The 10,000-nt window shown below is 42.0% G+C and overlaps 1 protein-coding gene across 2 annotated transcripts in view; it reads left to right on the forward strand.

Annotated features, from left to right (window-relative positions):
* Positions 1–10,000, forward strand: part of CCHR3.PART0H5orf22 (chromosome chr3.part0 C5orf22 homolog) — a 313,287-nt gene that overhangs the window by 9,769 nt on the left and 293,518 nt on the right. For both annotated transcript variants that reach the window (XM_044065335.1, XM_044065334.1), the window contains exon 3: positions 8,527–8,676. In XM_044065335.1, coding sequence (XP_043921270.1) covers positions 8,527–8,676 — 150 coding nt within the window. The remainder of the gene's footprint in view (positions 1–8,526; positions 8,677–10,000) is intronic.

Raw genomic sequence — 10,000 nt, forward strand, 5'->3', positions numbered from 1 at the left:
TCCGTTAGCATGTTGACTGTGAGAATGCTGATTAGTAAATCCCAAGTTATTGAAACTGAATCTCTGACTCTTCTCTGATTTTAGGGGGTAAGCACGTTGGTTCTGATACTGTAAAATATCACTCTAACTTTTGTCTTTTCCGTTGGATTATAGTGGCCACATGACATGTAATCCTCTGTTGAATTCCATTAAAAATATGCAAGAAAAGACTAAAATTCGGGTGCTTAATGGTGTTTTGTAGTTCTAAAATTTCTTGTTTAATATTAGACAGTTTCGTAACATTATGGTCCACTAGGGATCAGACAGCAAGAAGGCCTGTGATATTATAAAGAGCCACTAGTTCTTTGTATAGAGAAGAATCACTAGTTAAGGTATTTGGAAATTTAGTGATTCTAATTCCAAGCGGAACTATATATTTTTTTCAAGACATAACAGATGGTAGTTGTCAAATTGCATATTTTTAAAAACTAAAAAAACAAAACAATCCGTAGTCGGAAAATATTCCAAAGCCAAGAAAAACGCTGTCTGGTAACTGTAAAGGCTGTCCTCCTCTGGTGTTTCGAACCCACAAAAAACTCAATGAATACTGTTGCTCTTTATTCCAAATAGTTAATCCAAAAATTGAAAAAAAGGTATAAATATAAAAAATACAAGTGGATTTAGCGCGCTTTCATCTCATTACATGAGACTTCTTCAGAATCTGGATTAACTGGATTAATGTTTTTCTGGAATTTTTTTCTTTGTCAGCAGTTGTTAAACTGTGTGGTGTTAGTGTATGTACGCGAATGCGGGTGTGTACTCCCCCCACTTGGGGGTTTGGGAGCTGCCTCAACAAAACAAAGAACACCTTAAAGGAAGTATCACTTGGGTTTTCAGCAGGTATTTGTTTTGATGAGTTTAACTTGTCAGCTTTACTTTTAGATGGTTAGATTTCAACAGCTCAGTGAATCTGGAAGTCAAGCTGTCCACTATGCAAATTCTTGCAGAATGTCCAGATTTTTGCCTCGTATGTTCTGTCTCTCCCTCCTAAAAGTTATGGTTTTCTGACTAATTGTTGAAGACTAAAGTTAGTAGATAATGACAGACATTTGTGTTTGAGACTTCATATCGTTCTTTCAGAAAATGCATGCTAATGCAAAACCTGTAAACTTAGAGTAACATTTAAAATCTGTTCTATTTTCGGGGTCTTTCTCCCCTCATTTTTGGTTTTGTCAAGATTTGTATGTATAGTACTTGAAATGAAGAGGAAGGATAAAATTGAAGACCTGGAGCTCTCTGTGGATACCATCAGAGAGAGGAGAAAGGAACACAGTATGGGCATATAAGATTGCATAAGGGAATTGTGGAGGAGTTATTCTGAATAGGAAGGACAGATTGGGAAGGATGAACTAATTACTCCATATATCTGTAAAAGTTATCATAATGGGAATCGTTGTGAGCCCTTGGAATGGGAGCTGGAGAGGGCATACAAAATGCATTAAAGAGCACACAGTACAGGTTGTGGAAAGAAGGGGTAGAGGTGAAGGTAGAATGTAAAGGTCAGAATACAGGGTTCCTGTTACATGAGCGAACGCTAAAAATAGCAAAAGCTCATTTGTCGACCCTAAGTGCACAAAACCACAGAATATTGAAGGGACAGATCAGCGAATTTTTTCCCTGGGAAAAAATTTGCTGGGCCGACGTTCATCGTGTTACACTGCTGCAGTCATCACACTTGGGTTATCCTGCCGTCAGGCGGTCCCGCAGTCGGCCAGAGTTCCAAAGTCTTGGTCCGGCGTCGGTTGCTGTCGCTTCTTCCATGACGTCAGTGCGCCAGGGGTATACAAGATGCATCAGATGCCTTTTTCTTCAGTCTTTCTTGCCGCGTGGTGCCCAAAGCAGAAGCAGTTCGCAAGTGCCAGTCGGCCGACTCCTGAGATTTTTGAAGTCGTATTTCACATCCGAAGTCTTCAGTAAAGCTAAGTACTGCTAGAAACTTTTTCTTGCCTCAGACCGATGTCAGAAAAAGTTAATAATTGTATTTCTTGTGGAAAGCAAATATCTCATAAGGACATCCACTCTTACTGTAGTCCATGCCTAGGCTCCTGATCACAACGTCACTAGTTGTCGGTTTTGTGCTAGATTTAACAAACGTACTATTAAAGGCGTTTTGATTTTGCTTTGCACTACTTTGGCCGAAGGTTCAATTATACTATGCCATCGGATCAACCGATGACCTCATTACCGAAAAAACGCAAGGACAAGGATAAAGACAGACATCCGAGGTCCAAAACAGACGACGAAGCCTCTTCTAGGCCAGTCGCCGGTTCTCAGTAAGGCGCATTCGCAGCCCCTGACACCCGCTACCTCAGAGCCACAGGCCGCCTCCAACTCCCATGTGGAGACATCTAGGCCTCTGGAAACTCAAGGTATTGGGCCTACGGAAACTAATCCCTCAGATGGGGCTGGAGCCGCTGAGCTTAGGGTGTTTCAGACCTTCACAACTTACCATTAAAACTACAGCCAAGACAAAAGTACCACTAAAGACAAAGAAACAAGTACAGTATTCTCCTGGACAAGCCTCCATGCCTAAGAAACAGATGCTTAAAATGGCTGAAGACCTCCTTACTCTAATCAGGGGTTCCCATCCCCCTCCTGAGAAAAGGCCTAGGCAGGATACAGACTATGATTCTTCTGATCAGGTTTCCATTTCCTCTGATTCCTCTTCAGACCAGGGGTACTCTTTACCCCCCATGAGGACCCTGATGCTGAAGAATCTAACCCTTCAGCCTCTCCTAATGAGGATTATTCCTTTGGGTAAACTTTACATACCATGAGGGAGCATTTCCATTGGGAAAGTCAGGATTACTCAGAATCTAAGAAAATGCTCAGAGATTTCCTTTTATTACCTCCGCACAGGCCCCTCGCTATTCCGCCTGTGCTAGATATTGTGGATGATGTGTTCTCTGAATCCAGCTTATCTCCCGATTCCTTGCCCTCTGCACCAGCCAAGCCAGATGGGTACTACAGAGTCCCTGACTCTCACAAGTTTCTTTATAAAAACCCTTCTGCTGATCCAGAAACTATTGCCCTGGGTCCAAAATGGGTTAAGGCTTCCATTGCAAAAAATCCAGTACCCTCTGACAGAGATTCCAGAGCTTTGGATAGATGGGGGAAGAAAGTATACACTTCTGCAACTTTAGCAGTAAGAGCTTTAAATTGCCAGTTTCACATACTTAAGTACCAACAATATTTAATGGTTCATTTAAAACAGAAAATGCTTGCAAGCTCAGAAGCTCCTGATTGTAAAGAAATGCAGGATTTATTGCATGCAGTTGAACAGGTGGGAAAACATACTCTGCAATGTGGTTTTGATTCTCTAGAGGCCTCTTGTAGGGCCGCAGTTACAGGTTCAGTGATTCGAAGGTATGCTTGGTTAAAAGAACAGAGTTTACCTGATCATGTTAAGGCAACATTATTGGATGCTCCTTTACAGCATGATACCTAGTTTGGTGTTAAGGCAGAAGAAGTGCTAAAGAAAATGGAGGATAAAACTAAATCTATGCAAACAGTCAAGGATTTCTTACAGGTACAGCCACCTCGATTTAGCAGAAATTGGCCTGCAAAAAAATTGGTCCTTTCCAGTGGCAGACAGACCACAGAGAGGCAGATGCAGATGACCAAGAGGCAGATCTCAACCCCAAGGCTCAAACAGACGACGACAATGGGGCACCTCAACCCCAAAAGGAGGTGAGGACAAGTCTCAACCTTACAGGAAACGGTCACAATGACTTTCCCATTCGTACGCTAAGCACTTCCCTTTTGGAAGCCTCCTTGGGGGGAAAACTAGCACTTTTTTTCTCAAAACTGGCAAACAAGCACCCAAGACAAATGGGTTTTAAATATTGTGTCTCAAGGTTACAGGTTCTACTTTTATACTTTACCAAGGCTAAAAAGAATGCCAGACCTGCCACAAAATCAATGGGCTGAGGCACAAAAACAAATTTCAGCCCTCATGGACATGAGAGCTATTCAAAAAGTACCACAGCAGGAACAAGGACAAGGATTTTACTCAGGACTCTTCCTGGTCCCCAGAAAGGACAAGGCCTGGAGGCCCATACTAGACCTTTCAATTCTAAATACTTACCTGGATATTCCGAAATTTAAAATGTTGACATTACAGCAGCTTCTACCCATGCTAGGGCAAGAACGATTGGCTTGTTACTCTGGACCTCAGAGGCATACCTGCATGTCCCCATCAGGCAAAATTGCAGAAGATACCTCAGATTCAAAGCTGGTACAATGCACTACCAATTCTCTGCACTGCCCTTTGGCTTATCTACAGCGCCCAGGGTCTTTACAAAGTGCCTGGCACCAGTAATTGCATTTTGCCGACAAAAAGGAATTCAAATATATCCATACCTGGACGACTGCCTCATTCAAGCAGAGACAAGGACATTCTTCTACAGCATATGGCGTTTGTAAAAAGGTTGCTAACTTCTCTAGGGTACACACTAAACGAAAAGAAGTCAAAACTAGTGCCCTCACAACAGATTATATTCCTGGGTGCCAGCTTAAATACAGCGGCCTAGATGGCTTACCTCACGCCAGACAAACAGATTCAACTAACTCGGTGTTTTCAATTGCTGGCAAAAAAGTTCCATCTCCCTGCAAGAAAAATTCTGCAGGCCCTGGGATTCATGGCATCCTGCATACTCCTAATACCATATGCCAGACTGCATATGAGGAAACTACAGTGTTACCTAAAAAGTGTTTGGACTCAGCACTCTCACAGTTTAGAAGCAGTAATACCAATGATTCCCTCCCTAAAACAGGAGTTTCGATGGTGAGCACAGGCATGTCACCTAAACAAGGGTCAGCCTTTCACCCTAACCACAGCCAGGCAGACTCTAACAACAGATGCTTCGGATTATGCCTGGGGGAGCACACATGGCAGGAAAATGCATTCAGGGCAAGTGGACCACAGACCAGATGCATCTTCACATCAATCAAAAAGAGATGTCTGTTCAAAATGCCCTAACAGCTTTCAAGGACCTTCTGCATCCAGGGCAATTATTATTAAAGACAGACAACACCACAGTAATGTGGTACATAAACAAGCAAGGGGGCACTCATTCTTACCCCCTATGCAGGCAAGCCATGACCTTGTGGAACACAGCTCTAACGTACCAAGTTCACCTGCAGGCACAATTCCTGCCAGGAAAGAAAAATGCTCTGGCAGACTATCTAAGCAGAAATATCATGGATCCTCACGAATGGAAATTGAATCCACAAATCTTCAGCATGGTAACGCAAAAATGGGGATGCCCAGGCATAAATCTTTTTGCCTCCCCACTGAATTGCCAACTACAAAAATTCTGCACAAGGACTTATCACAAACAAGCATGGAAAGCGTATGCTCTTTTGTTCAGCTGGAAAAACCTAAAAGTTTATGCCTTCCCACCTATGCCTCTCCTTTCAAAGGTACTCCTAAAAGCCAGACAAGAGAAACCACAGATGATCCTGATTGCTCCAGACTGGCCACATCAGCACTGGTACCCTATCTTAAGGAACCTAGCTCAAGGCCCACCATGGATTTTGCCTCAAATTCCACACCTTCTGACTCAACAAAACAATCAGATCCTGCATGGTCAGCTCAAAACCCTAAACCTGGCTGCATGGCAGATTTATTAGTCATACAGGCAACATCTCTCTCTAAAGCGGTTATGGATGTCATTTTGGAGGCCAGGAGGCCTAGCACCAGGAAAGCTTACTCAGAAAAATGGAAGAGATTCTGCGCCTGGAACTCAAAACCTTGACCCTCTTGTTACAAACATTCCTCAGATTTTACAATACTTAACTGAGATGCTGGGCAGAGGCCCATCCTTCTCATCAATTAAGATTCACGCCTCTGCCATTTCAGCACATTACAACACGGATCCTCCTTTAGTCTCTCATCCCTTGCTAAAGCAGTACCTCAGAGGGGCTAAAAACATAAGACCGCCCCGGAGAGCACCAACACCAACTTGGGACCTCAATTTTGTTTTGGAAAAACTGACCCTGCCACATTTTGAGCCAGCCAATACAGCCGATCTAAAATTTTTATCATGGAAAATAGCTCTGCTCCTGGCAGTAACTTCAGCACGAAGAGTATCAGAGCTACAGGCATTAATGGCAGTGGAACCTTTTATAATTTTTCATCAGGACAGGGTTTCTTTAAGGACAAACCCTACCTTCATGCCAAAGGTGGTATCTAGTGTGGCTCTTAACCAAACCATCCATTTGCCAACTTTTAATCCAAACCCCCAGAATAAAGGGGAGAAACTTCTGCATTCTTTGGACATACACAGGCAGCTACGCTTCTACTTGGACAAAACAAAAGCTGTCAGGAAAACTGAGCAACTGTTTGTAGCATATGCTGCAGGATGCTGCAGGATCACAGGGCAAGGCTATGTCAAAGCAGACTATATCCAAATGGATAGGACACTGTATTAGTTACTGCTACACACAGCATGGGAAATCGGTCCCAAATAGCATTAGGCCACATTCCACCAGGGCTACAGCCACTTCAGCGGCCTTTCTCAGAGGAGTACCTACCAAGGAAATTTTGGAGGCTGCAACTTGGAGCTCAGTGCACACCTGTACCAAGCATTACCACCTGCCTCTTTACTCTAAATCCAGAGCAGGATTTGCCACTGCATTTCTGCAGGTTCTCATAGCCAATCCTAACTCTTTATAGACCAGCCACCCAACCTTAGCTTTGGGATTCTACCAAAGTGTGATGACTGCAGCAGTGTAACACGATGAACATAGTACAGTTTTGTACCCACCATAAATGTAGATGTTAGAGTGTTCACACTGCTGCAGTCCAGGTTACCCTCCCTCCATCCCCTCTGAACTAGCAGGCCTTATCTATACCTTTCTATCCTATACAACCTTTGTGGTGTATTTGATGTGACTGAAGGTATTGTTTTTATTTTATATGTATTGCCTACCTACTTGGGGGCACCTGACATCTGGGGCAAGAAAAACTGAAGAAAATGGCGTCGGATGCATCTTGTATACCCCTGGTGCACTGACGTCAGGGAAGAAGCGACAGCAACCGACGCCGGACCAAGACTTTGGAACTCTGGCCGACTGCGGGACCGCCTGATGGCAGGATAACCCAAGTGTGATGACTGCAGCAGTGTGAACACTCTAACATCTAAATTTATGGTAGGTACAAAACTGTACTTTCTCCGGACTTTGTTGTTTTTTCACTGTAGTATGATCTCGGAGTTGGTATATTTAAGGTGGGGGGTGTGGAGGGTGATGCCCCCCATTTAATTTTGCCTGTTCATTTTTTTTTTTTTTTTTTTTTTTGAGGGGAAAAAATTTGCTGATCCATTCCTTTGACATTTTGTGGTTTCTTGCATTTGGGTTCAATAATAGATCATTCGGTATTTCTAGCGTTCGATCATATAATATGAACCCAGAATATCAAGTTCATCCCTATGCATTTTCAAGTGCAACTTACATTTACAGATGAGAAACAGAAACTCTACCCCAGGACTGCCCCTTGTACTACTGATAGAGGCAGCTCCTAAATGTTTTATCCCATGCATGGGTACCCTCAAATTATCTATGGTATGATTCCAGTTATTCTGAGGGTAATCTATAATTATCAACCATGGGGTGGGTAATCTAATCGGTTAGGATAGGTTATTTTGGGCACAAAATTATTCTTTTCCCAACTGGAGCAGAATATTTAGCTCTCGACATTGCTGCCATGCTCTCTTCCTCTCAGTAGATGCTGTTTAGTTCATTTGTAAGCCATTGAGCTGGCTGTGACCAAACCCATTGGGTGGTGGTTAGATAATTACTATTTTAAATGGGGAGCATATGGGTACTACAGAGCTTTATCACAGCTAGACAAGTCTACTAGTACTAGTCCTATCATCTTTTTCAAATTCCTTTTTTGTGCCTGAATGCATGATAGGATACTGCCCTTACTTTTCGCTGTACTGCTTCATTTGAAAACTGAGAGTAAGAGTTTACAGTCATCTTGATATAAATGCAAAGAGCATAAACTAATATTAAAAATGCAGAGAGAGAGACTTTCCATATTATGTGGCTAACACTGTTGAGGGAAATCTAGAAGGATGGAATCTTAGAGAGAACCATACAAAACAGTAATAGTGATAGAAAAGCTGAAGACCTTGGGCTGTTTCGTGTGTGTGTGTGTGTGTGTGTGTGTGTGTGTGTGTGTGTGTGTGTGTGTGTGTGAGATTTGCAGACTAGGTGCTTTGTGAATGCGTATGGATTGAGACTACCACAATCAAGTTGTTTAGTGTGAACAAGCACCATGACTGAGTTTCAGAGCTGAGTTAGGGTGTAGTAGTATGCATAGTGCTGAAGCAGTAGAAAATTGCCTGACAAATGTGTAATGTAGCCATAGTTACCATTTTGAACAAACAAGGCACTGAAGTGTAGATTTTACTTTGTAAAGTTTCCTTATTACTGTTGATGACCGTTACAGGATATGATATGGTTTCTCTTTATTCCCAGTAAGCTAAGCATTGAAAACTGGATTATGCCTGTAGTCTATGCAGGTCATATCTCTCATGTGGTTTGGCTCCATGCATTTTGGGCTCAGCAAATCAAGGAAGGCAAGCACTCCTTTTCCGTTGGCAAAGACATCTCAACCACAACCATCAGGTACAAAACAATTCTTATGAAATGTTTAAAATTAGATATACGTTTAATGTTTATTGATCTTAGTATAAGGGCATCTGTGGTGCACCTGCATTACTTTTCCATTTCTCCTACTAGCAATGCCTTATTTGAACACTAACACTCTTCCTGTTGGCTGCTTTTGAGTCAGTAGATGTCCAGAACATATGGACGTTCAGTGGATGTTAGTAAGTCTCTGTACCTCATGCAGTTGTGCTTTGAGTTCTTCTGCTTCAAGTATGTGATCCTGATTTTTAATACATTGAGTTGTTGCCAAACTCTAAAATTCATTCTGTTTATTGTAATTGGGTGGCCACTTTTCTTGACTTTTTAGTCCCCTAACTGTTCATTTTGTTTTTATGACTTGGTACAGTTCAGCACCTTTCTACACACACTGCTGTACATTTCTGGATCTACTACAGTGTGGTTTTATGTATCTCTGCATTGTCTTGATCAGCTTTTCTTTATTGTGTTTTATTTTTTATCCTTTGGTGACCGTTTTTTTTCCTACTAGGCTAGTAACCTCTTTTTTGGGGGAGACCTGAGGTGGTATTTATATTACTAGGGGAAATTTGGATAGAGCATCGTGGCGCTTTCAGAGCTCTTAACTGTTGAGTGGGACCCATTTTGGGGGAGCACTTCCTGTTTCCATTCTAGGCACAGAGGCAACCCAGAGAAACAGGGAGGTAGATGGAGTGGTCGAAAGAAATGAAGGAGAAAGCAGATATCCGGAGCGGAGATTGTGTGCAGGATTCTAAGGAAGTGTTTCCAAGAAACCTGTTTGGAGATAGGTCAGCAAATGATGGATGCATAATTACAACCTTCTAGTTAGGTGGGTTCCATGATGATTTATTAAAGAAACTGTGGTACAGAGTGAGCCAGAAATGAAGGATATGTTTCCTGGGGTGATATTATGGAGAAAATATAAAAGGAGAAGGCAAAGACAATCCTGAAGAATTGTGGTGAGATGGCAAAGAAAACATATGCAAAAAAGTAAAAGAAGGCACAAGAAAATGAAAAACAGAATTATGTGGTAAGGATTCAAAGTAACGAAGACAAAGGGCAGGTAGGAAATGTGGGACAGTTTAATAGCTCCTTTGGGTATAAAAGTAAATTGAGGTATTAGCAAAGATAATTTTTGTGACATTATATATGGGACTGTTTTTCAATGGAAAATTTTCTTGGAAAATATAAAAAAAAAAAGAAAGACTAACCCATGGAATCTGTGATAAAAGGGAAACAAAAGAGAAGATTAAAGTACAATTTTGAACAGAGCAGAAAGAGACTTTGAAAGGACATTTGAAAGCTT

Source organism: Protopterus annectens, chromosome 3.part0 (genome assembly GCF_019279795.1).
Source record: "Protopterus annectens isolate FY-2018-M chromosome 3.part0, PAN1.0, whole genome shotgun sequence".
In the NCBI taxonomy this organism is placed as follows: domain Eukaryota; kingdom Metazoa; phylum Chordata; order Ceratodontiformes; family Protopteridae; genus Protopterus; species Protopterus annectens.